The sequence below is a fragment of the Saimiri boliviensis genome, chromosome 14 (genome assembly GCF_048565385.1).
Source record: "Saimiri boliviensis isolate mSaiBol1 chromosome 14, mSaiBol1.pri, whole genome shotgun sequence".
Lineage (NCBI taxonomy): Eukaryota > Metazoa > Chordata > Mammalia > Primates > Cebidae > Saimiri > Saimiri boliviensis.
Window position 1 is genome coordinate 50,349,381 of NC_133462.1, and position 27,628 is coordinate 50,377,008.

At 48.5% G+C, this 27,628-nt stretch overlaps 1 protein-coding gene across 4 annotated transcripts in view; it reads right to left on the minus strand.

Moving 5' to 3' along the window:
• The window catches only part of LGR6 (leucine rich repeat containing G protein-coupled receptor 6), a 128,869-nt gene that overhangs the window by 22,070 nt on the left and 79,171 nt on the right, over positions 1-27,628 (minus strand). For 3 of the 4 annotated variants that reach the window (XM_074385033.1, XM_039467063.2, XM_010348873.3), the window contains 3 exons: positions 25,214-25,429; positions 19,511-19,582; positions 1,599-1,667 (listed from right to left, as the gene is read on the minus strand). In XM_074385033.1, coding sequence (XP_074241134.1) covers positions 1,599-1,667; positions 19,511-19,582; positions 25,214-25,429 — 357 coding nt within the window. The remainder of the gene's footprint in view (positions 1-1,598; positions 1,668-19,510; positions 19,583-25,213; positions 25,430-27,628) is intronic. The other variant, XM_010348874.3, reaches the window with a different exon arrangement.

Below are 27,628 nucleotides of genomic sequence, written 5' to 3' on the forward strand. Positions count from 1 at the left end.
ATCTCCATTCATCGCAATCTCTGCCTCACAGGTTCAAACCATTCTTGTGCCTCAGCTTTCCAAGTAGCTGGGACTACAGGCGCGTGCCACCATGCCTGGCTGATTTTTGTATTTTTAACAGAGATGAGGTTTCATCATGTTAGCCAGATTGGTCTCAAACTTCTGACCTCAGTGATCCACCTGCCTCGGCCTCCCAAAGTGCTGGGATTACAGGTGTGAGCCACCATGCCCAGCCAGACTAGCTGGTCCAGTTGTTCCCTATCTGCCACCTACATCTGGCATTCACCCCTTCAAACTTCTGGATGAGGTGAGGGAGGTGGCATGGGGCTAGTACTGTAGGTCTCAGGTGGTGGTGGTGGTTTGAACTATAAAGATACTAAGCTGGCCAGCCGCAGCGGCTCATGCCTATAATCCCAGCACTTTGGGAGGCTAAGGAGGGTGGATCGAGAGGTCAGGAGATCCAGACCATCCTGGCCAACATGGTGAAACCCCGTCTCCACTAAAAATGCAAAAATCATCAGGGCATGGTGGTGTGCGCCTGCAGTCCCAGGCTGAGGCAGGAGAATCACTTGAACCTGGGAGACGGAGGTTGCAGTGAGCCGGGATTGAGCCACTGCACTCCAGCCTGGCGACAGAGTGAGACTCTGTCTCCAAAAGAAAGAAAGAAAAAGAAAAGATACTAAGCTGCCAGGAGGTTTGGGGCTCCATCCATGAGTCTCCAGGCTACCTTAATCTGGCCCCACTCTAGCTGTACAGTAGAGCTCTTCTTGTTTCTTGAGAGGGCCCCTCCGGTAAAGCTGCTTCCCACCTGTGCTCCTCCCTCTGCCAGCTCAACTTCCTACCTGGGTCTTTACCCACTGTTTCTTCCTCTGAAATGCCTCTCTGCTCCCCATCACTGCCACCTGAATCCTGATATCCTTTAAGGCTCCTCTCAGGATTAGTACAATGATCTTTCCATGTTACTCTGAGCTCCCACCAGTGTTTTAGGTAATACTCTGTCATTTATGCTTGAAGTTATATACCATTTTGTCCTGTTCCCTGTTTTACCTATGTTATTTTGTGTCTTCAGTGAGGCTGAGGATGCTTAGACAGGGCCATGCCAATCTAACCCTTCGTTTGTGTTTATCACTAAACACAGTGCTGGCCATACTGGGTGCTCAGTGAATGCTGAAATAAAGTAAGTGGTGGCTTTGGGGAACCACAGACGACTTTTCAGTCACCCTGGGGACAAAGTGCTGAGGAGTGATCCTGTAAACCGGCTCCCAGTCCTTTTCCTCATTCTTCTCTGGACATACCCCAACCAAGGCAGGGGCAGTGCCAGGCCCAGGCTAATAGGAGGTGGCTTGTGCCGTGGGTTTTCCCAGGCTGGAAGGGCCCAGGGCCATTTCTGCTGTTGACACACCCCCAGGAAGTGCTCAAAGCCAAGCTAATGAGGCCTGGGATGACTTAGAGCGCGCTGGGGCTTGGGGAGCAGGGAGCCAGCTACATCTTTTACAAGGACCATGGGAGGTGAGGAGGTGAGAGCATGAGGCAGCTCAGGCTGGCTTCAGCCCCTGCCCTTGGGACAGGAGGACACCCATAGAAACAGAGGCGCTTACAGTTCCTGCAGTCTGCCCAGGGTCCGGATGGCCATGGGGAACTCCTGCAGCTCGTTATAATTCAGGTCTCTGGAACGGAAAGCAGAGCAGTCATTAGAGCAAAGGCTTAATGGGGCACGTCGGGGTCCCTGAGACGTGGAAACTTGGCTCTGGGCTTGGCCAGGGAGATAGGTTTTCCAATCTGTTGGACCCCATGGCCAATGTCTGGAAACACGTTTTTGGAATGTTCGTGCTCCGTTCCTATTCCACAAATCCTCAGGTATGGAATCTTCCTGGCTGCAGAACTGTTTTGAGGGGGGAGTCATACTTTAGGGGTGTGTATATCTGGAACCATCTCCCTCAGAATAGTCCCTGCCAGCTGAAGAAAGCATCTTGGAGACATCAGCAGAGTGGAGGAAGTGGGGAAGTGTGTGATCGTTACGTAACCAGCACTAGGGATTCCAGAAGGTTCCTCAGGTGACTACCTTCGTTATCTGTAGTCTTTGCTGTCATCCTCTATAAAAATGGGAAGTGTGGGCTGGGTGCGGTGGCTCACGCCTATAATCCCAGCACTTTGGGAGACCGAGGCAGGTGGATCACAAGGTCAAGAGCTTGAGACCATCCTGGTCAACATGGTGAAGCCCTGTCTCTACTAAAAAATACAAAAATTAGCTGGGCGTGGTGGCACGTGCCTGTAGTCCCAGCTACTCGCTCGGGAGGCTGAGGTAGGAGAATTGCTTGCACCCAGGAGGCGGAGGTTGCGGTGAGCCGAGATCAGGCCATTGCACTCCAGCCTGAGCAACAAGAGCGAAACTCTGTCTCAAAAAAAAAAAAAAAAAAAGTAGCGGGGAGTGTTTCGTTTCTTTGGGTGAAGGCACCACAGCTATTTTCTCTTACATTTTTCTGTATTTTCCTTTTTTTTCTTTTTTGCAATGAGCATACATCACATGTATAATTAGAAAATGATGAAGGTATTTTTTAAAGGGGTGACAACCCAAGTAGGAAAGAATATGGAGAAACAAGCATTCTGATAAATTATTATCAGAATCTAAATGTGTACAACCTTTCAGAAACAATTTGACAACACCTTTTCAAATTAAAAGATTCACACCCAGGTACTCAAGTCTAGGAATGTGTATGGATAAGTACAAGGATATTCAGAAAAACACTGTTCAGGCACCGGGGCAAAATATTGAAGCATAAGGGACCACAGCATCACTCCATCAACTCATTTTTTTTTTTTTTTTTTTGAGATGCAGTCTTGCTCTGATGCCCAGGCTGGAGTATAGTGGCACAATCTCGGTTCACTGCAATCTCCACCTCCTGGGTTCAAGCAATTCTCCTACCTCAGCCTCCCAAGTAGCGAGGATTACAGGTGCACGCCACCATGCCTGGCTAATTTTTGTATTTTTTTTTAGTAGAGACGGGGTTTCACCATGTTGGCCAGCCTCGAACTCCTGACCTTGTGATCTGCCCACCTTGGTCTCCCAAAATGCTGGGATTATAGGTGTGAGCCACTGCGCCTGGCCTCTATCGACTCTTTTAAGGAAACTTCTGTGTCTGTGCCTTTCGTGGAGATGACAGGACTAGAGAAGGAAGAGGAATGGAAGAGACTGAGGGCAACTTTTATTTTCATCAGAAAAGATTTAGAATTGCTTGTGACAAATAGAAAAGAGCCCCAAAGGCAGGGGAGCCCCAAGGAAAGAGGTGAGTGTTGTACTCCCTGTTATGTGATGAGATCCCCTCTCTACCATCCAAGAGCTTCCAAAATTTTAAAGTTGGGCTTTCATTTTACTCGGTAGTCAATGACTTAGCTCCATGTGGAAATGTGACTGATTTGCGGGTGTCTTGGTACCTCTCGAATCCTGTTTTTGGGGTCCTCGGATTTGGCAATAAACTTTGGGGAAGACTCAGTTGCAGCGTCCCTCCTGAGCCTCCCAGGATGACCCCGGCCCACCTCCTCAGCCTTTTAAAGCCACCACTGTCCTGACAACTTTCATGGCTGTCCAATGCCAGGCAGGGGACCACGTGGAGGCCCTCTAATTACAGAGTGACTTGGCAGGGTCTTGTGGATGAATACCATGTTAACATGGAGATAATGACAGGCTCCTCTGTGTGACAGGGTCATTACACTTAATAGTCCACAGGTAGGGCCAGGAACCCAGCCCAAGGGCCAGAGGGGCAGTGACAAGCATCTGGCAGCCGGCGAGCCGGATAATTGTCCCTCACTACACACATACACACACACACACACACACACACACACACACACACACACACCTAATTACCCGATTACCCTCAGACTGCCCTGGTGATCTTGGGTAATTACAGTAGAAAATCCCTTCTGCTTTGCTTCTCTCTGCTTCATTCTCTTGTGAGTCAGACACCTTTGCCTCTCATGGGTCAAACCTTGTTGATTCGCTTACAGAGAGGCTCCCGCAGGCTGTGTGAGGATGTGGTCACGCAGAGGCCAGGATGTGTGCAAAGCACTTTGACTGAAACCAGAGGTATTCGAGTTGGAAACGGAGGAATTTTCAAACTGTGGAGTTTCTGGAGTTCTACCAGGCGCTACAGAAAATGCCTAGAAAACTAGGCTGGGAGAGTTGAGGATGGCAGCAGGGATGAAGGCAATGGCCTTTCTTTTTGGTTTTAAATTGTGTACGTGATTCATTCTCGTATCTCAGTATTTCAAAAGCAGGTGCTCCCCATTCATCTTGGCTCAGCCCACCAGGGAGTTCTCCACTGTTGCTGAGAAACAGATTTTCCATAAATAATATGGAAGTCTCTTTATTGAAAAGTCCTGTTTTTTTGTTTTGTTTTGTTTTGTTTTTTGAGATGGAGTCTTGCTCTCTTGCCCAGGCTAGAGTGCAGTGGTAGGATCTCCGCTCACTGCAACCTCTGCCTCCCAGGTTCAAGCAATTCTCCTGCCTCAGCCTCAGGAGTAGCTGGGATTAAAGGCGTGAGCCACCACACCAGGCTAATTTTTGTATTTTCAGTAGAAACAGGGATTCGCTATGTTAGGCTGGTCTTAAACTCCTGACCTCAGGTGATTTGCCCGCCTCATCCTCCAAAAGTGCTGGGATTACAGGTGTGAGCCACTGTGCCCAGCTGAAAAGTCTTACTATTGCATTATTATCTCAAATGTAAAGTATTGCACTGGTCTGGCTTCAGAGACTTTGCCGGCTATTCCACAGGCCTAGAATGCTCTTCCCCAAATACTCCTGTGATTTACTCATTCTATTCATTCAGGTCTCTACCCAAAGTATACCTCATCAGAGAGGCCTTCCCTGACTGCTCTATCTAAAATAGCACATTCTGGCATTTGCTATTCCCTTATCCAGTGTGATAGATTAAAAGTGACCACAAATCCTTTGTGATTTCTCTCAAGACGTGACATCTACCTGAGGCTGGGACGGCCTTGTGACTGGCATGGTCCGACAGAGTGAGATGGAAGTGATATAGTGTGACTTGGTCCTCGGTCACAAGAGGCCTCACAGCCTCCGCCTTTGCTTTCTTGGAATGCTCCCACAACTTGTAAGAAAGTCCAGGCTAGACTCTTGTATGATGAGGGCCACGTGGAGAGAGAAGATAAGCTGACAGCCAATACCAAAGCCCCAGACATGTGAGTGACCTCCCTCCACCTCTTAGCCCTAGTTAAGCATCCAGATGACCACAACCTCGTGAATGAACCCAGGGGATGGCTCCAGCAGAAGAACCACCCTGACGTGCCAGCAAGGCCATGACTCATGAGAAACAATAAAGTGATATTTTAAGCCACTACATTTTGGGGTGATTTGTTATGCAGCAATAGACAGTGAGACAGCCTCCATTCTTCTTCTTCACAGAACGTAGTCACCTGACATATATTTGTTTATTTTCTTCCCACCCAATTAGAATGAAAGCTCCTTGAAAATTGTTTTATATTCTAAACACCATAATAATCCTGGCACATAGCAGGAGCTCAACAAATACTTGATGGATGAATCAATGAGGACATCTGAATAAACTGATCAATGAAAATATTAACGGCCTCTTTAGAAAATCTAGAGTATTTGGGGGAACATCCTTAAGATGTTGAGGTCGATGTCACAAAAGGTACAAGGCAGTGGCCACAGAGACCAATGTGACTTTGCTATCATTGAGTCCTCATACAGTTCATTGCGCCCATGTCCAGGCAATTAGTTGAGTAGTTCCAGCCCTCCCTGGCAGTTTCTGGTCAGGAATTTTGCAGGAGTGGCCTAACAGACAGCAGCAAAAGATATATGGTAAAAGGCATGTGAACCAAAAGTCTATTTTTGTAGAGAAATGTGAGCGAATAAAAATTGTACAAAGGTCAAAGAGAATTCTGCAAACTCCATGCCAATGAGGTGGCCGGAATTTTCCCATTTGGACGTCTACCCAGATTTAATGACCTGGGCTATTGCCAAAGTCCTCCTTCATATAGTGCCATGTAGATGTAATCTCTGGCTCTAATTGTCCAGGGAACATGTCTTTGCAACTCTCTCTGCTCCTGATGAATTTAACTCAGTGCAACGAACATTGTTGCCTCTTCAAAATAGACAATTCTGCTGGGTAAAGTGGAAGGTAGAGAGATGAGTTAAAAAAAAAAAAAAAACCACTGCTATCTAGACAAATGCACAAAAGATGCTGAAATGGGCATCCTTGACATGACTTTGGAGAGCACACAAAGCATCAGGACCTTCACTGACTGCAGTGATCACACACAGCTATAAAGACCACGAGGGCTTCATGGAAATGTGACACTTGAATCCTGTCTTGATAACACAGCAAGATTTCAATATGACGGGATGCCTGGATCAAGCAGAGAGAGCATGAATTTAGAGGAATTGAGTGCTGTGGAGTCGTTTTTGGAAAAGAGCAAACAATATAGCCTGGTGGGGGCAAAGGGCAATATTTGGAGGTAATTCCAGAGGGCTCTCTCCTCTGGACTGTTGTGCACTTCTTATCTGATGTCCCTGCCTCCAAGTCATTTGTATGATAACATTGACTGAGCACTGTCTGTGTGCCAGCCACTAAGTGTTTTGTCCAAATAATCTCTTAATCCTTACAACAGTCTCAAGAGGCAGATTCTACGATTATACTCACTTCACAGTTGAGGAAAGTGAGACAAAGAGAGATTAAATTAGTCACTCAGTCACACAATTGATAACAGGCTGTGGCGCATCCACTGTCTGTAAGTTAAAATCTACTCTTTCTTTTCTCTTTTTTTTTTTTTTTTTTTTTTGAGACGGAGTTTCGCCCTTGTTACCCAGGCTGGAGTGCAATGGCACGATCTCGGCTCACCGCAACCTCCGCCTCCTGGGTTCAGGCAATTCTCCTGCCTCAGCCTCCTGAGTAGCTGGGATTACAGGCACGCACCACCATGCCCAGCTAATTTTTTTTTTTTTGTATCTTTAGTAGAGACGGGGTTTCACCATGTTGACCAGGATGGTCTCGATCTCTCGACCTTGTGATCCACCCGCCTCGGCCTCCCAAAGTGCTGGGATTACAGGCTTGAGCCACCGCGCCCGGCGACTCTTTCTTTTCTCTATAGCTGCACTGTCCAATACAATAGCCACCAGCTATGTGTGGCTATTTAAATTAACTACAAATACGTAAAATGCAAGATTTGACTCTCAGTTTCACTAGCCACACTTCAAGTGCTCAGTAGCAACATGTGGTTAGCAGTTACCATGTAAGAAGCACAGAGGCAGAACATTTCCATCATCCCAGTAAGTTTTATTGGGCAGTGCTAGCTCATCGTAATAGGAGAAATAGCCAGGAGTGGAGTGAGAGTGGACTTCTCAGCCTCCCTCACAGCAGGTGTGTCAGAAGTGGTGCACACTGCATCTAGTCCAGAATTTATAAAACAGACGACTTGTCTCCTCACGGGGTCTTTCTAGCTTTCCACCAGCTAGAGGCCAAAAACAATGAGGCCCCGGAGGTGGCAAGCTCCCAAGAAGCCTGGTCCCTGACTCATCACATGGACGAGGGCCACCTGCCAAGAAGACACACTCTCCTTGGACTGTTACATGATCCAGAAATAAACTGCTATTGTGTTTATGCCATTACACATGTTTCGGTCTATATGTCACAGCCATTTAGCCTACCTGAACTAATTCGGTATCACAGCCAGGATTTGAACCCTGGCAGTTTGTGTCTGAAGCCCACACTCTTAGCTACCACACATCTGCCAGAAAGATCTTTTTAAAATGCAAAACTGTGTCTGTCCCTCTCCTGTTGAAAAATCTGGAAAGGCTTCCAGAACAAGGGCTTACACACAAAATTCAAATCCCTTAATGAGCTCTGATGCCCTTAACTAATCACTCAGCTTCATCTGCCATTTCTGTTCTCCATGGGTTGTGCCATTTTCATACCCTTGTGTAGTTACTTGCGCCCCCACCGCCCCCCATGCCCTCAGCTTGGAATACCCTTTCTCCACATCCTCAGCTGTTGAAATCCTAGTCATCCTTTGAAGTCCAGCTCAAATATACCTTTCTCCCTCAATCCAACCCAATTCCTGTAGTCAGAATGAGTCACTCACTCTCTCAGAACTTTTCTGGGATTTTCTTCCTCTGCATGCATAGCATTACAATGGTAATGATAGCAGAGGTAATAATAGTAATTACTATGTAATAGTCATGGTTCTAGGTGATTTGCATATATTAATTCATTTAATTGCCATGCCAACCCTTTGAGGTAGGTACCATAATGACCTCCATTTTGCAGATGAGAAACTGAGGCACAGAGGGAGATAATCACTTGACCACAGTTCCACAGCTAGTAATAGAAGGGCTGGGATTGAAGCCCAGGCAGTTTGAGTCCAGAGTTGGGTTTTCTGCAAGCATATTGTCTCCTCAATGAGACAGGAAGCTTGTTGAGGTTAGGAAGCATATGGGTTCACTTTTGGATCTCCCACAGCCCAGGCACAAAGCCACACATGTGAATGTTCATTGTTGCAGATGATCATTTGAGTCCACTGTGCAATGTCTCAAGATGGGGGCTCCTTTGGCCTTGGTAGCTGGCTGCTTCACGGCAGTGTCTTGGCCTTTGGGATTAGACTCTAAGACACAAGTTCTTGGTCGGCACCAGGCTCAGTCTGAAACTTCCATTGCAGGATGGTTTATGATACCCTAAACTTCAGCTGGAAAACTCTTTAATGGGTTAATAGACTATTATCTTTAACAGCCCACAATCAGCCAGAAGCCCAGGAAGAGTTCATTGTTCTGTCTCCTGCTCCCGGGAGCTAGAAGCAGATGGAGAAGGACTGATGTTAAAGAGAAACCACTTCCAACTCCAGCCAGAGCTCAGTCTGGAAGCTGCAGCTGTCCAGAGCTCAGACACCCCTTCATCTGCTCAGCTGTTTCTAGCCAAATCCAATCAAAACAGATGGTAAATCCATGCAATCGGTAAAAGTAGCGGAGAAGGCAACCCAGGCCTAAGATGTTCAAAGACCCACGTGCCCAATTTTCTCTTTTTCATCAGGCTATGCAGAAATGGCCAACTTCAGAGATCGCTGGGGAGCCTCACTATAGATTCAGATGTAGATTCAAAGGACAGAGCTGGCAGGATTTTACAGTCGTCCTGTCCAGTCCCTTCTTTTTATTGATGAGAAAGTGGGCTTGGAGAGAGGAGGTAAATTGCTGCAAGTCTCAGAGCTGTCAGACTCGGGCCTCTTGGTTCCTGGTTTAAAACACTTTCCTATATTCTGCGTAGAGCTGGATCCTGGCTAGGCTCTAAATAGAAGGGCTAAGAAAAAGTTTTAGGGAGAGAGGATAAGTGGAGGTGGAGGACTGGGCTCCTGCAGGAGTTTCTTTTGGTCCTTCTAAGCATGTCAAAGCCAAATAATTATGATTTGAAGGTCAGATGTCTTTTTGTGTGTTATTTGTGTTAGAGAGAACGCTTGCCTTCTGTGCGCCAACAGGATCATCTTGAACAAATCTCTTAATTTTCTTGGCTCATTTCTTCACCTGTAAATGGGAGATACCTATTGCATAAGACTGCTCTGTTCACCTGGTCCAGAGACTGGCATAGAGTAGATGTTCAAATAATACCAATTCCTTTAACCTCTTCCTTTTACTAGACATAAGGTACTAGAACTGACACTTTCATTCTTTAGATGCTACAAAAGTCAGCACACAACTCGGCCCATCCCCTTTTCATAGCAAATCAGAAGGATGAGTATCATTGATCGGGCTTCCACTTACATTTTTATTCTCAAGGCTAACATTTGTATTTATTACCAGATTACAGGTAAGGGCACATGCGGGAGTATGGGTGAGTCTAGCTCCCCATTGTGAAACGCAAAACACAGAAATTTCTGATAGATTGTAAACTCTGAATTGCCTTTTATCTCCCAAAGGCCTGGAACAAAGGCAAGCTTGCACAATGAACACCTGTCTTAATTGCTTTTCTCATACTGCAGACAGAGCCTCTCTCTTAAATATGACTCCACGTGCTTGGGACAGATGACTGGGTGAGCCAGGAGCCAACCAAAACTTTATGACTAACAGCATTGTTTTACCTTCTAAGCAATCTACACAAAAGGCCGCCCATTAATAAATGCAGCAATGAGTAAAGTTGTCATTAGTTTCCATTGAGAGACACAGATACAACCTCCCTCCTTCCACCTACATTCTCTTCCTTGCCAGAGAGAAAATTCAGGATCTACCTGAAGCAATAGCAGTGCTGATTTTAATAAAAATGACTGATCTGTGAGATTGAGATTGCTTGTTGCCCTGCTCTAATGAAGAAACCACAGAAACCTAGAATTAGAAGGCAGGTAAAAGGTAATAGTCCAACCTGCCCCCAAGGAGGAATCATCTCTGAGATTCCGGCCCAGGGAGGATCCTGGAACTATGTTAAGGGCAAGGCACCCACTGACATGCTGAGTGTCTGACGCTGTCTCTGTTGGGCCACTCTGTGATTAAGTCATCTTTCCTTACCGTCACCTGGAGTGCCCATCTTCACTTCCCCTCTTGGCCCTCATCCTGTCCTCTGGAAGAGCATAAAATGCGTGTAATCTGCCTTCCAAGATGATCATTGTACTCTATCAAAGGCTTCTCGTCAGTACTTTGAATCACATTTTGTGACACTTCATATCCTCACCACCCTTCTCAGGAGAGCCTTTGCCACACTTAAGATATGGCACCCAGAACAAGATCCAGTCCTCTGGATGCGATCAGACCTCTGTGGGCAATACTCCTCTCACCTGGATGTTCGGAGCCCATTAATGCAGGTGACCTGAAGGCTCGGAGGTGCTCCTGACCACAGCAGAATGTGGCCTGATATTCTTTCCCAGTGACTTGGACCCACTGGTCAAAAGCTGGGGTCTTGCAGTTCTGAACAACTGGCCTGTGGGAAGGTGATCTTGCCCGAAGGGAGGGCCGAGGGGCCATCCCCGTGGGTTCAGTCCATATCCAGGTCATTTCTCCAGGACAGCATGGGACACTTGTGAGAGCTCCAGGGCTGTGAGTGGACTGACGAGAGGATACTGACATCTAGGGTTCAGGGGAGAGGTCTGGGCTGGAGACTGCCTATCTAGGAATATAGACATGACTGGGGCGAGGAAGAACCTTAGATGTTAGATAGTCCAGTGCCTCCAAGTACAGATGGGAAAACTGAAGCCCGGAGAGGAATAAAGACTTGCCAAGGGCCATAAATCTATTTGTTGAAATATTTGTTCAACAAATATTTGTCGAGTACCTTCTCTATGCCTGGCACTGGGTCAAATGTGCAAACACAAAAGTGAACAAAATTCATGGAGAGGTAGGAGGTAGGCAATTAAGTGAGTAAATAAATTATTTGAATATCAGATTGTGGTGAGTGCTATGGAAAAAATGAAGTAGAAAACAGAGTGCTGGGAATGGAGGTTGCGAAGTGGTGACCAGGGAGGACATTTAAATGGGAACATTTGAGCAAAGTCTTGGAAGAGGTGAGGAAGTAAACCGTGTGGATAATGGTGGAAAGAACATTCCAGACAAAAGGAACAGGCTTGATGCAGGAACAAACACAGTGTATTCAAGGAGGCCATCGTGCCTGGAGTAGGTTGAGGAAGGGGTGACACCAGAGAGGCAGCAAGGGGTTGCAGCATCTGAGACCCTGTAGCCTGATACAGAATGTTGGTTTCTTTTTTCTGGAGTATGTTGGGGAACCAACCACTGGAGGGTTTGGAACAGAAAAGTAACATGACCTGATTAATATTTTAAAAGAGTCACTCTGGTGGTTGTGTTGAAAATCGATTGTAGGATGACAAGAATGAGAGCAGAGTGACCAGATAGGAGGCCACTGCAATAACCCAGGTAAGAGAAGGATGGAGGCTTGGAGCATCGTGGTAGCAGTGGAAGGGGAGAGAAGTGGTCAGGTTCTTTTTTTTTGAGATGGAGTTTCGCTCTTGTTGCTTAGGCATGATCTCGGCTTGCCGCAACCTCCGCCTCCTGGGTTCAGGCAGTTCTCCTGCCTCAGCCTCCTGAGTGGCTGGGATTACAGGCATACGCCAGCATGCCCAGCTAATTTTTTGTATTTTTAGTAGAGATGGGGTTTCACCATGTTGACCAGGATGGTCTTGATCTCTTGACCTCGTGATCCACCCACCTCCCAAAGTGCTGGGATTATAGGCGTGAGCCACCACGCCCGGCCAGATTCTTAATATATTTGGAAGATGGAGCCAATGGAGTTTGCTGACAGCTTGGATATGGGATACGAGGGAAAGAGAGTTGTTTTGGATGATTCCAAGGTTTGGGTCTGAGTACCTGCAGGAGTAAAGCTGCCGTAACTGAGCTGGGGAAGACTTCTGGTGGAATGGGTTCAGGGAGAGACTCCAGGGTTCAGTCTGGGTATCTGTTAGCTATTCAGTGAGCACATTAAGAGGGCCTTGGCATAGTTAAGCCTGGAGTTCAAGAGATAAGTCTGGGCTGGAGTCACCAGCAAACATTCAAGACCAGATGAGTAGACGGAAGGAGTGAGAGTAAATAGAACTTGAGCCTTGGGACATGCCAAGGTTAAGAGGTTAGGGTGATAAGGTCAGAAATGCTGGGAACAGTGCATTCACGATAAGTTTAAAAGAACTCAGGACTCCTGATCTAGAACCTTTCGTCTCTGTGATGGGCTACACTTTGTTGTTCATAAATCCTTTCCCAGTGCCTATAACAGTGGCCTGGCATATACTAAAAGCTTAATAAATATTTATGGAATGAGTGAATCTAAAGAAACAGAAGACAAGAGTGATAATCTTTAATTCTTGCCAGCTCCTTCTTCCTACAGATAGGGGAGGGCCGGACCTGAACTTTGTTTCCTCTCCACGACATCTACTAAGGAATCTGTGGCCAGGCTCCCCACCCCGCTTAGCCGCCCTTCCTCTCCATTACAGACAGCTGGCTGGGGTGCTTGTGGGAGCGGTCGTCGGAGGGGGCAGAGTTCACAGCGGAAGTTTTGGCCCCATTGCCAGCAGGGGAGGGAGAGGCAGCAATGACAGGAGCAGTGACCTTGGCTACCCCCCACACCAGGGCAATGGGAAAGGGAATGTTGTGCTGGGAAGAACTATTAATAACTCGTCAAGGTCACAGAACGCAACACAAACTCATTGGGCAGCTCAATTTTCTGCCTGTTAAAAGTCATTAGTGGTTCTACGGGGAAAGCCAGAAAAAAATGTTTTATATGGAACAATAAATTCCTCTATAAGCCACAAAACCCCACAAATTTGCAGCTAATAAACCCACAAATGTAAGATGATTAAGAACTGGCGAGGAAAGAGAGCTCCTCAATTCTTAGCTTCAAGAGGCAGTGTGGTCTCATGGGCTGATGCTGGGCCAAAGGCCGAGAAACCCAAGTTCTAATCCTGGCTCTTAATTAGCTGAGTGCCCTTGGGCAAGTCATCCACCCTTTGTTTCAGTTTCCTCATCGGTAACATGAGGATGCACAATTCCCGCCTTGTCTTTCTCAATAAGTGGTTGGGGGGTTAAATAAGATACGAGATGAGACGGCCTTTGAGAAAATAATATTTCTAATTCTCTTAACTGCAGGCAATTATTATTTGCCCAGTGACTAGTGGGATGATTATTTGCCCAGTGACTAGTGACTTACGTTGAGATAAAAAGGCAAATTTGCAAGATTCATCTGGATCTCTGCTCAACCCATTAGCTTGTCCCCAGAGAGCTCTGTCATGGAGCCTCCCAGGATAGCTGTATAGAGGGTTGAATTGTAGGTAGCCCACAAAAGATATGTCCAAGCCTGGTACCTGTGAATGTGAGCCTGGTACCTGTGAATGTACCCTGGCACCTGTGATTGTGGGCTGATTTGGAAAGAGAGCCTCTGTAGAAGGAATTAAAGATCTCAAGATGAGATCACCCTTGGTTAACAGGATGGGCCCCAAATCCAATGGCAAATGTTCTTACAAGAAGAGGAGACACACACAGGAGAGACACAGAAGAAAACAAAAAAGGCAACATGCAGATAGAGTCAGAGACTGGAGTGATGGGTCTAAAGTCAAGGATTGCCACCAGACACCAGAAGTGAGGTGAGAGGCCTGATGTGGATTCTGCCTCAAACCCTCCAGAAGGCACCATCTCTGCTAACACCTTGATTTTGGACTTCTGACCTCTAGATCGGTGGGAGAATAAGTTGCTGTTTTCTTTTAAGCCACAAAATTTGTGGTAATTTGTTATGGCAGCCACGGGAAATTAACACAGTAGCCATGCCCTGACTGCCTGGAAATTCCCATCCATCCCACAGAGGAGATGAGACACAGCGTGGACCACTGTGAAACAACTCCTCTGGGTAACATCCTCCCGGCCACCTTAGGACACATTCCATCCAACATTAAATGGGATAGGAAAGAAAGCCGACGTAAATCAAACACCTATAATATTCCAGGCACCATGTGAAGTCATCTCATTTAATGTGGTCCTTGACAACAGTCTTCTCAATTAAAAAAAATTTTTTTTGAGAGAGAGTCTCACTCTGTCACCAGGCTGGAGTGCAGTGGTGTGATCTCAGTTCACTGCAACCTCTGCCTCCTGCATTCAGGTGATTCTACTGCCTCAGCCTCCTGAGTAACTGGGACTACAGTCATGTGCCAACACACCTGGCTGATTTTTTTTTTTGTAGTTTTAGTAGAGACAGGGGTTTCACCATGTTGGCCAGGATCGTCTCGATCTCTTGACCTCGTGATCCACCTGCCTTGGCCTCCCAAAGTGCTGGGATTACAGGCGTGAGCCACCGCGCCCGGCCATTTCATTGAAAACTATTATCCTCATTTTCTATTTGTGGAAACCGAGGTCCTTGAAAAGTCAGGTGACTTGTACCTGTCACATGCTGGTGGCAGAGCCAGGCTTTGAATCTAGGTCTACTGAGTCAAGTCAAATCTTCATTCTACTCTGGGAAGAACCCTGAGCCCTGGAAGGACCTCAGGGGAAGTCCACCTGGTTTCCTGTCCCTGGCCAGAGGCTGATGTCAGGGCCAGGAGGGAGGGGTGGCCAGATACTCTCAGAAACAAGTCCGAATCAGTTTCCTGTTGGGATTAGTGGTTTCCAAGACACACAGAGAGAGGAACATTTTCTAGCTACGGCCACTGTTGAAGTAAAAATGTTCTGTGGAAACACATCACCAGGGCATCCATCCCCAGAGGAGATTTGATGTGGAAGGTACAATTTTGTATTTTACAATAGAAATACAGAATTCCATAAATTTATTCTCTGCCCTCTTCCCATCCCAGGCCCCTGTGGAATGCTGGTCCTGATTTAGAGAGAGAGCTGGGGCTAGAAGGTTTCTGTTCTCACTATGGCCTCCGGCTCTCCTCCAAAGGGAAGGGTCCAGCCAGCACAAGGCTCCAGTTGAGGCTGATTTGTTTAATGAGGTTATACCAAGGCCCAGGGAGTATCACCCAGGCCCGAGAGAAGTGAGACACTGTCGTCCCTGGGTCCATCCTGGGCCCTGTCCCCTCTGGGTTCTAGCTGAGATTCAGCCATCAAGTTCCCAGATGTAGAGCATGAGGGTGGGCCCTTTAGGATGCAGTTGGGTTTGCTAGGCCTTCCTTTTTTTCTTGCAAAGATTTTATTTTTAAGTATAGCTAGGAGTTCAAGGATCATTGGCTGTCAGGCTAGACTAGCTCCTCATGGCCTCTAAGCACACATTTCCAAACACTGACCTAGGAGCACAGGCACCTGCTTTCAGGTCCTGAGACCTCCTGGGAAAACCTTCCTAGAAATATTCTTTACCATGCTCTCTTATCTCTCAGCCTAGATACCCGGGAAGTCCTATGATTGATCTGACCTCAAGGGAGCTATTGCTAAATGAAACAACGTGTTATGAAGCGAGAGGTATGGTTTCTAGTGGCTTACCATCACTTACAAACTATAGAAACATGGGCCACTCACCCCCAAATATCTACCTTTGGTCTGATCTGGTAAGTGGAAATACTACTTCACAGTCTGGGGGCTAGACCACCTCTGATTCTCAATTTCTCAGCAAACTGTGGGTCATCCTCACTGTGGAAGTCGAAAGGAGCTGTGGATGCGGATGAAGCATGTCCTATCTGCTTCTGGCTGAGGTTTCCTGGCAAAGTCTGGAATGATGATGATTACATCAGGAGAAATGTCCTGGGAGCTTTCTTCCTATGAAGGTCAGACTTTCCCAGAGGGCAGCAAGGTTTCTGCAGGAAGGGGGTGGGGCGGGTGGAGTTGGCATGATTTGTTCTGCTAAGCAAGAGAGAGGTCTTAACAGTGCCCATCCCCCGAACCCTGCACAAATCACTTGGATTTGCTGGCCCTTTCAGAGTAAAAGAGCATGGTGTATGTCTCTCACACTTTATCCCCATCTCTGATGTAGCCCATTGCGTAGATGAAAGAAGTGAGGCTCACAGAGGTGGGGGTACTTCCTCTGGCTGACCCACCTTGCAGAGGCAAAGCTGGGGTTGGAACCCAAACAGCCTGGTCTCCAGAGCTGAGGGCATCCCAGAGGCTGTGTTGCTGCAGGTGCATTTGTAAAGGGCATTTCTGTGCGGTGCTGGGTTGTGGGGTGAGGCTGCCTATGCGGAGTGAGGGCCATGTAAGGCTTGAAGCATGTGGCGCGTGTGCTGCCTGTGCACGTGATGGGCTGTGCAGTTCCAGATGCCTGTGAGACCACGCGTGTGCATGCCCGCACCTGGCTCCTCCTCCCCAGGTGGTATGGCTGGGGGCCGCTTTCCCCACTTAGAGGAGTCTGCAGAGGAGCCAAACCACAGCTCCAGCCAAACCACAGCTTGGGCCGCAGGGGTTTGATCTTCCCTCTGCTGCCGGAGATGAGAGAGGTCTAAGTGGCAGAGATTTACGGGGCCTGAGGGAGAAATACCCTTCCAGTGAGAAGCTCACATGAAAAGCTCCGGAGTAATAACCGAGGCTGCAGAGCGTGCCAATTATGCAACAATTAAAAGGTTTGACTATCATTTCTTTCTCCTTTTATTCTCCCAGTTACTCCTCCCCCTGCCACATCTGGCTGCCCCCTCGGGCTCCCCAGCAAATGCTCTGGGGAACAGAGAATAAAGAACACACTTTTCCCCTTTTTAATTGGAGATCAAAAGTTGGAAGAACTTACCCCCTCAGGGGCAGGAAGAAAGGGGTATTGTTGAGATGGAGTCCCTCAGAGGAGGGGATGGGAAAGGAGAAAGGAGTGTCGGGCAGGTCCCTGTGCAGCTTGTCAGGGTCTGTAAGAATTTTACAGACATCATCTCACATAATCCACAGGCCAACCCTGTAGGATTAGTACTATCACTGGCATCATGTTTCAGATTAGAAAACGGAGACTCACAGAGGCAAAGGCTTTGACCAAGGTCACATCACTGGTAGAATTTGCATTGGACCCCAGCCTGTCTGATGCCAAGGGCTTTGCTACCAGGCTCCTAGCCTTGGCTTTCCCATTGGTAAAGTGGGTGCAGGCCCGGGGCTTTGTGTGATGCGACCAAGTGCTCCCGCAGATGAAAAGTACAGTGGGCGCTTAGCGGCAGGATTGCTCTGTAATTCAGCCAGCACCAGCTGAGCCAAATGCCCTGCTCGGCAATCCATTGGCCAATTGAGAAAGAATTAGGCAGTGTGCCCTAAAAGTGAAGAAACGGTAGCTAGTTGGCTTTTTAGAGGTGCCAACCCACAGCGGGTATATGCACCCCCTCCCCAACTGACTTCCCAGCAGAGCTAACAGCACCCACACTCCGGGGCCCATGACCTTGGACTCCTGCTCATGCATGGCAACTCCAAATGCTGCCCTAAAAGCTCTTGTATCTCCTGAGGGAGGGTGGCTGTGGGGGCACAGGCTTTTACAGGGTAGTGAGCATCTCTTACGTCTAGGATCCCCCAAACAGCTGGCACATAGCAGGCTCACACAGTTCACATCTGACCCAGACGAAAGAGGACAGCAGGCTGTACCCAAGGGGCTTTCATGTATGTTTTCTCGTTAACACACCCTAGGTCTGCTCTGTCTCTAACAGAGGGAGTAACTCTGGGCGGGCCATGCCACCTCCTCGGACATCAGTTTTCTCAGATGTTGATTGAGTGGGTTAGACTGCCCAGAGTTAACTGTCCAGCTGTCTATGACAGCTAGAGAGGGAGGAACACATAGCCCAAGCCACGCACAGTGGCAGGGAGAGGTTCCGATTTTCCTGTCTCCAAGCTGGAGCTTGTCGCCCACACCTCAGCCCGCAGTCTTCTGGAGGGTGAGCGTGCTGGCAAAGCTGGGCTGGCTCTGCCGTTTCTCCTGCTTCAGGCTGAGCGCAAGAACGCAGCCACACTCCTGGGTCTTGTGGCCACAGGGAAAAAGAGCGGAGCTTGGGTTCAGCCTCCCCATTCCTTTTCCCTGCACCACCACAGATGCCATCAGCCCAGGCCTCCTGGGATAGCTTTTGCCCAGTGGTTTTCTGCGTAAGTTGCTTCCCAGGTCACAGCTTGGCTCAGCATTTTCTCCTCTGCTGCTTTGGATTCTTGAAAACCCCTCACCTCAGGAGTGATGTCCTGGAGTATACGTGGGTTGGGTGGAGAATGGAGGCGGGGGTTGGTTATGGAGGGTGAGGGGAAGCAAGTAGGGGGTAAGAGAAACTGACCATCCCCCTGACACCATGAGCTCCACCCCAACCTCAGCGGCTCACACTTGGTGACCCGGGGGTCCTTCTCTCCCCACTGCCCCTCTCCCAGGCCTGTACCAGGTGGCCGTGGCAGCCAGCTCCCTCGTGGGAGCTGAGCGACCCCAGCTGGCAGCGACGGCCACACGTAGCCCAGCCAGTTGTTTGCTCAAGTGGGGCCCACGCAGCCCACTGTGAGGGGGCTGGCAGGACTCCAGAGGAAATGATGGGAGGCTTTGGGTGCATTCTGACCTTAACTGAATTCCAGGATGATGATGTGTGAATAATATGGCTTTTTGAGAGTCAACAGCTTGGGTGCTTTTTATAGTCAGGCTGGAGCGCTGAATGGGCCATCTCCCCATTAATCATTAGGTAGTTAGATCGACTGGCAAACAGTCCCAGCATTACTCTGTGGTATTACTCTCCCTTCCGTCAGCAGCCACCCTTACACAGATGTCAAAACTGCCATCGAGTCAGCCCCAGCCCCGCCCCCATGCCTTCTATTCCCCAGGCTTCATATTCTACTTCTTCGAGCTTCTTGCAAGTCCCATTTTTGTCCAGAATTTTCATTATTTTGGTGGTCTCTGCCTGCAGGGAGATCCCAGGTTCCTACTCCCTCCCTGGGCCGTTCTGAACTCCCAGAGGGCACATTCTGACTACTTGAAGGAGGAAGAAATTCATTCTCAGTGATATTGCAGGGAAAGTGCCAGGGAGAGGCATGTGGGTGAACAAGCCCGGGGCCAGACCCCAGCATCCCAGGCCTGCTGGCCTTTCCCTCTGTGCGCTCCCCTCACTCCAGGACTCCAGGCTTTCATCACCAGGCAGACAGATTGACCAAGACCTCAAAACTCACAGTGTCTCCAGATTGTGCAGCCCCTCGAAGCTGTGGGTCCCCAGATGCTGGATGCGGTTGTTATGCAAATGCCTGCACAGGAAGAAAAGATGCATCAGAATGGGTGCCGGTGGCACTGGGGCCCAGGGATGGAAGAGCACACGGTGACATGAGTGGGAAAGTGGAGGCAGAAGCATGGACAGAATGACCCTAATGGTCCATCCCTTTGTTTCCAGGAACAAAATGACTGGCCAAGACGGACTCCTGAAGCCACAGTCTCCAAGGCTGGATTGACCACAGGCTATCCCGTTTTGATTTCCTATTGAAGGAAAAAGGGCGAGGAGAGCCCGAGGCCAAGGCTAAAGCCAGCTCCCCCTAAGCGCTAGGAGACAGGCCTGATGTCAGAGGGGCTCAAGTCTGAGGCTTTTTCTATGGCCGGGCTCTGCAGGACCCAGCCTGCCTGACTCAGTGGCCAGACGTACTTACGGGAGCCAACAGCAAACCGCTGCAGACAACATATAATTAAAGGCGAAGCTTTCTGTTACAACTGGAGAGAGCTGCAGACACGCTCAGAGAAGAGGGAGGTTGGTGAGGCCGGAGGAATCAAGGAAGGCTTTATAGAGGTGGTGATCCAGAGCAGGGCCTTGAAGGACAGGTGAACTGAGCAAGCAGAGGGAAGGGCATTCCAGGCGAAGGGGGCCCCAAAGTGGTGCAGCTTGAACAACCGGACAGAGCTATCCAAGCATAAGTCAGAAAAAAACGACATTGCATGGAAATTGTGAAAACATGCAACAGGGAAACAAACAGAGAGCAAGAGGAGGAGGCAAAAGTCAGGCAAAGCTTCAAGCCTAGAAGAAAAGGTAAGTAGTGAACCAGGAAGACAAGGAAGTGAATCACAATAGCCTTCTGCTACAAAGCAATCCAATAAAACAGTATTTCAAAGATAAATCTTCCTAAATGAAAGAAAAAATGACACAGTAGATTAAGGAAATAAGTCCAGGACCAACACTACATCACTAAAAAAAAAACTAGTCAAGGGCCTGGACAGCATTCCTCAGCCTCCTGTCCACTTCATGGGTCACCTGCTAAAAGCCTCTGTCTTCCATCCCATGAGTTGGAGGCAGGTGAAGGACTAAGGGGTAGGCCAGGCATAGTGGCTCATGCCTGTAATCTCAGCACTTTGGGAGGCCAAGGCAGGCAGATCACGATGTCAGAAGTTCAAGACCAGCCTGGCCAACATAGTGAAACCCCACCTTTACTAAAAATACAAAAATTAGCTGGGCTTGGTGGCAGGCACCTGTAGTCCCAGCTACTGGAGAGGCTGAGGCAGGAGAATTGCTTAAACCCAGAAAGTGGAGGTTGCAGTGAGCAAAGATTGTGCCATTGCACTCCAACCTGGGTGACACAGCAAGACTGTATCTCAAAAACAAACAAACAAAAAAACAAAAAACTGGGCCGGGCGCGGTGGCTCAAGCCTGTAATCCCAGCACTTTGGGAGGCCAAGGCGGGTGGATCATGAGGTCAAGAGATCGAGACCATTCTGGTCAACATGGTGAAACCCCGTCTCTACTAAAAATACAAAAATCAGCTGGGCATGGTGGTGCGTGCCTGTAATCCCAGCTACTCAGGAGACTGAGGCAGAAGAATTGCCTGAACCCAGGAGGCGGAGGTTGCGGTGAGCCGAGATTGTGCCATTGCACTCCAGCCTGGGTAACAAGAGCGAAACTCCGTCTCAAAAAAACAAAACAAAACAAAACAAAACAAACAAACAAACAAAAACTAGTCAATAAATTTAAAACAAGGGACAGTGTAGACACTGCTAAAAATTGAATTGGTATCAGAGAGAAAACTTGAGATGATCATGGTGACTATGGTTGAATGAGACAAAAACGTTAAAACAAAAACTAAATGCTGAAGACATAAAGGTGATTTAACACAAGCATGATTGATGTTTCTGGGGCAGAGAAACCAAAAATGAGACTGAAGATGTATTCAAAGACATAATACAAAAAATTCCGTAAGATGATGAAAATGGAATCTGCAGCTCAAAAGCATACATTGTTCCAGGATAATTGGATGCTGAATCTTCTATACTGGGACATATTCTAGTTAAACTATTAAATTCAGGAATTTAAAAACATCTTCAGGCGGAGGAAGGAAATCACTGACAAGTGGGAAAAAATCAGGCTGGCTTCCAAGTCGTTGTTCAAATATAAAGTCAAGGGACAGCCTCGCCCAGCGTAGATGGGTAAGGACGGGCCTCCTGTGAGCCTGGGGATTTAAAGCTTCTGTCTGTCTTCCCCATTGTTCCCCACCTGCTCCATGAGGTTCTAGTTCGGGAGACAGACTCCTGTCCCCAGGGAGCTTCTGACCCAATGGGGGAGAACACTGCCTTCTGGGAGTGATCCTCCCTCACCAAGGAGTTTTAATTCTTCCAGTTTCCTTCACACCTATATCCCAGTTGTCACCAAACTCTATCATTCTTCCTGCCTCCTGTTGAAACCCCATCTCCATTTTCCACCCCCTTCTGCCTCCCCCAGTATATCAGGTCCAGACCATCTCAGCTAAACATCCAGCTCCAGGCCTCCAACTCCCTCCTCTAAACCATTCATTCAGCCCTGGTATCTTGGGTACCTCGAATGGCCCAGTTTGGGGAGGTGTTGGGGCTTATAGTCCAGATGACACACATTGACACCGCTGCTGTCCAGCTGAGTGCTACCTAGGGGTCCTGCTGGTGCCAGAGCAGTGGTGGTGGCGGGGGACGGGGTTTCACATGAGGCAGAGCAGCCTGATGATGATGAAAGTTCAGGCTTTGGGTTTAAAAGAAGCCCCTTCTCCTCCACCTTGCTTGCCTGCTCACACCTCCAGCCAGGGCCCTGTCCATCCCTTGATTTGAACCAAATGTCTTTCTTCCTTCCCATCATATCCAGTCTTCCTTATCTTCCTCCTGGGCCTTCCTACGGCTCATCCCATAGTCCCTGGACAGCATTCCTCAGCCTCCTGTCCACTTCGCGGGTCACCTCCTGCTAGAAGCCTTCTCTTCCATCCCATGAGTTGGAGGCAGGTGAAGAACTAAGGGGTAGGCCAGTCACGGTGGCTCATGCCTGTAATTCCAGCACTTTGGAAGGCCAAGGCGGGTAGATCACAGGGTCAAGAGATTGAGGCCATCCTGGCCAACATGGTGAAACCCCGTCTCTACTAAAAATACATTAGCTCGGTGTGGTGGTGCACACCTGTAGTCCCAGCTACTTGGGAGGCTGAGGCAGAAGAATTGCTTAAACCCAGGAGGCAGAGGTTGTAGTGAGCCAAGGCTGTGTCACTGCACTCCAGCTAGGCAACAGAGCAAGACTCGGTCTCCAAAAAAAAAAAAAAGATTAGGACTAAGGGGTAATGTTTCTGGCCTCTTCCCATGCAAAGGGACCAGTTTTACTCCATCAGCTTTGCTCCTACACCAGCAGGTTTTCTTTCCTTAGTCCCCGGTTCCTCATTGTCCTCAGTGGGCCCCTCCCCGTCTCTCCTAGATCTATAACAGGCCTGACTTACAGGCCAGTTCCTGGCTCCTGCCCAAACCTTGGAGTCACCCATGACTCCCTTTCTTCTTGGTTTTCTACCCTTTGAAAATCTCTTGATCAGGTCAGTGCTTTCTTCAAACAGCCCTCACAGTCATGCCTTCCCTTCCATCCTTTCTGCCACCTCCTTAAACTAACTAGACTTTGATTGATACCAAGAGCCTCTGAACTGACGTTCCTGTCTCCAGTCTGCCTTGGTTCCAATCCAGCCTTCAAATTAATCTTCCTAAACTACTCCCTTTTAACCCTTGCCTGAAAACCTTCAAGCTTCCCTCCCACATGGGCAGATAGAAGCCAAGCTCCCTGCACTGACGTTGCGAGTCCCAGCGTGCACCTTTCCAGCTTCTTCTCCCGAGCTCTGCACGGGACCCTCTGCTTCAGCTAGACTGGTCTGGTCACTGGCAGCCAAACACGCTTACTCTCCCTCCGTGTCTTTATCGCTATCTGCTTGGAACACCCCCATCCTCTTCACTTCACCATCTTTCCAGGTCCAGGCCCCACCCCACCTCCCCCAGGAAGCCTCCCTCTCCTCCATCTCAGCCTTCTCACCATACCTGTGTTGCTGCAAGTCTGAACTTGCCATCTGGCTGTTAGAATAAGTTACACTACAACACGCATTATTTTTCCCCATATTTATTCTGCTGTTTCAACTGGACTGAAAACCCCTCGGGGGCAGTGGCTATATCTCAGTTTTTTGAGTTTTCAGTACGCCAACATGGGGGCTTAATAAATGCCTGCTTCTGCTCATTCATCTGGGACTAACTATGAAGTTCTTATTTCTCCAGTAATCCTTTTTTTTTTTTTTTTTTTTTTTTTGAGATGGGGTTTTGCTTTCCTGACCTAGGCTGGAGTACAGTGTCGCCGTCTCTGCTAATGGCAGCCTCCGCCTTCCAGATTCAAGTTATTTTCCTGCCTTAACCCCCCAAGTTGCTGGGATTACCAGCATGCACCACCATACCTGGCTAATTTTGTATTCTTAGTAGAGACGGGGTTTCTTCATGTTGGTCAGGCTGGTCTTGAACTCCCAACCTCAGGTGATCCACCCTCCTTGGCCTCCTAAAGTACTAGGATTACAGACGTGAGCCACTGCACCCAGCATTTTCCAGTAATCTTATCCCTCATAGAGGCCTGACCCCAACCCCTCACAATGTCATGGGGCTATCACCAAAGCTAGAACCAATCACCTTGTTCTGTTTACCTCTATAAATACCCCCCACCTCACGACTCCCAGAAGAAGGGAGGGTGTGGCATCCTGACACAAGAACGTAGTCCACAAGGATATTCATCTTGGTTCTTCAGCTTCTCAGGACAGGGAATTAGACAAACAAACTGGTACCTGCCTTTTCATCGCTCAAATGAAACTAGGCATCATCCATTCCCCGGCTTAGAAAACCAGGCCAGATCTCCAAAAGCAGCGGGGTAGGGGTGGGGCAATGTTACCACTCAGTAGAGCCACTAACACGCATGTTCCTAAGCCATGTTCCTGCAGCAATTAGTGTGTAACCCAAAGCAATTATACATGACCTCCAAGCCCTTTTAGTAATTACCCTATGAACTTACCAATCATTCATAGCAATTAGCTGGGAGCTAATTTGCCCTCTAAAGTTCCCACTGGGAAGGCAGAGTTAACACCAGTCCCCAATTCCTGCCAGGGATGCTATCTCCCAGGTAATTACTGTGATGGGGCTTTGCCGTCTAATTACAAGTGATGGCTTTTCTCTGCTTCTTAAGGCCTGGGAAATGAGATGAATTTACCCGATCCCTGTGCCAAAGCATATGACCGCATCATCTGATTGTCAAATATGATACACATTACTTAAGAAATTCTTGATTTATATTCCAATTAGCATGGTATCGTTATTATATCTGCATGGCAAGAAAATAATAGCTTAATTCCTGTTTTCTGATTATAATACCCGGACCCTTTAGTGGATCTCAGAGCACGTTTCAAGCTCTCATGTCATTCGATTTCATGATAACTCTATGGGATCAACAGTGAACGGTCATCCTCATCTTTTTCCAAAGGGAGGCCAGAAGATTTAGCAACATGCAGAGAAGAGCAAAGCGAGCCAGGCTCTAATCCAACTCGGGTAAACATGCAGCCCCCAGCCCCCAGCAGGACCCCGCTGGGGATGGGGAACAGAGCAGCACTCACAGCACCACAAGGCTGGTGAGGTTCTGGAAGGCGTAGTCAGGGATGTGGCTGATGTGGTTGAGGGCCAGGGTCATGGCCTGCAGGGCAGGGAGGTTGTTGAGGGCCCTGACAGGGATCTCCGTGAGTACATTGTCGTCCAGCCAGAGGTGGCGGAGGGAGGACAGCCCCTCAAAGCTCCTCTCCGGGACCAGGGAGATGAGGTTGGCATCTAGGCGCCTGGTGGAAGAGAGGATGGAGAGGGGTCAGTCCAGGGCAAGATGCAGACCAAGCTTTGGGGCTAGACTGGGCCAGCTAGGCCCTCAACAGGGCCTTCAATGTTCCCTGAGACTAAAGTTGTGACTTGGCCACCAAGTATCCTATATCTCACCTCTTCACGTTTCCATATTTGGCTCCATTCCAACCCATAGTTCTTTTTTTTTTTGAGAAAGAGTATTGCTCCGTTGCCCAGGCTGGAGTGCAGTGGTGTGATCTCGGCTCACTGCAACCTCCACCTCCCACCAACCCATAGTTCTTGATCCTCTATGCCATACGTTTCTAAGAATGGCCCCACCTCTTCCTCTCAGACCCAAGGCTGAACCTATAACCTTTCGTAGATACCCAGTATTCCCCTTTACATCCATACTCGCACGCTTCCAAATCTATGCCACAGTACCCTTACTCTGTGAGTATGACCTTCACCTTCCTAACCCTCGTATGACAGTCCAGTACCATATAATGGAGCCGTTCCCAGCATTGGCAGAGAGAATGCCCTCTGAACCAAACCGAAGAAAACTGCCTCCCCAAAAATGTAAGCCATTCCCTGTCACCCATCCCTAGCACTACCTGTTCCTTGTCGCTTCAAGGGCCCAGGGGCCAAGGGGCTCTGCTAAAGTCCTGGGGCTTCTCGCTCAGTTGATGACCTCTGGGAGGTTCCTGCATGCCACAGCTGAAGCTCTTGATGAGCTGCCTCTCAGAACAGGTGAACAGATGGTGGGTGATCCTGTTTGTGCATAACCAGCGATTCTAGGGTGATATGAGGACTACTGATGGGAGCCCCAGAAGATCTTGGCAGCCCAGCAAAACAAGTAGACTTTCAACCTGAGCTGTTCACAGATGTGCCCAGGCCATGACAGCCTTTATCAATATGCTATTGTCTCCGAGTCCCAGGTTGGAACTTGGGCTGAACCCCTATTGCCCTAAGCAGACGGTCTCACAGGGACCAGAAAAACTGACCTGTGACCATGGATCTATTGCTGGACTTTCCTATCTTGGATCAAGGCTCAGCACTGAGCCATGGTCCTCCCACATAGCCATATGGCATGTAAGCCATGGAAACCCAGCTTATTCACAAAGGCCCTACAGCCCCTCATCCTGAACACAAAGAAGTGATGTGATCAGTAGGGTGGGGTGGATGATCTTCTTTCATCCCAACAGCACAAGCCCACTTGTAGAAGGTCCAGCAGTGCTTCTGTCTCTTCCCCAAGCATCTCACCAATGCTCTCTCTGTGAAGACCTCAGGCACCGCTGGGAGACATCCCCAGCTCATCAGCGAGGGGGCTGTCGGTGGATGGGCCAGCACTGCAGTCTCAGGTGTGAAAACACATTGACCAGGACACCTTTTGAAAGCCGTAATTAGGAAAGACTTCCCACCCACATCAAACCTGCCATGATGGGACCAATAGCCCTTCAGCGAGTGCCCTCTGCTGGCAAGGCCTGCCACCTTAGACATGGTTCTCTAGTGGTGGCCGTCATACCCTTGATGGTCTGTGGCTGAATCCCCATGGGGAGCTTTGTAGAAATGTGGACTCCCATGGACCATCAGCTCCAGCATCACCTGGAAGCTTGTTCCAACTGCAGAATCTTAGGCCCCACCTCAGATGTACTAAATCAGAACCTGGATTTTAACCTGACACCCAGGTGATTCATTGATTCATCAGCACAGTAATGTTTTTAAAGCACTGATCTAGGTTTTCCAGATCTGATGCTCTGGTCTAATGACCTTGGATGGCCGGAGAAGAGAGGAAGACTGAATGAGGATACAGAAAGCCATTTCCTGCTGTGGATAGTGCTCAGCTGGTCCTGAGAGCCCTGTTCTTAGATTTGTTCATTACACCAGAAGATGAGGGCTCTACCTCAATCTCCTGCATATATGACCATAGCAGGCACTCCGTTCAGCTGTGAACTCCCGGCACACAGCATGATGCCTAGTTTGCAGATGGCTCTCAATGTTTTTTAATAAATGAGTGAATAAATCCTCTCTGAATCCTCTGCTTCCGAGCCTCAAACTGACAGCCTGATCAAGCACACCAGTAAGCTAGAGGAAACCTGGACACCTCCCCTTATCAGGGATGGTCAGGGATCCTGGCTGTCCTGCTTTGACACCCCATTCTATTGTGGTGAGGGCTCTCACCTCCCATTTTCCCCCATCTGCAGATG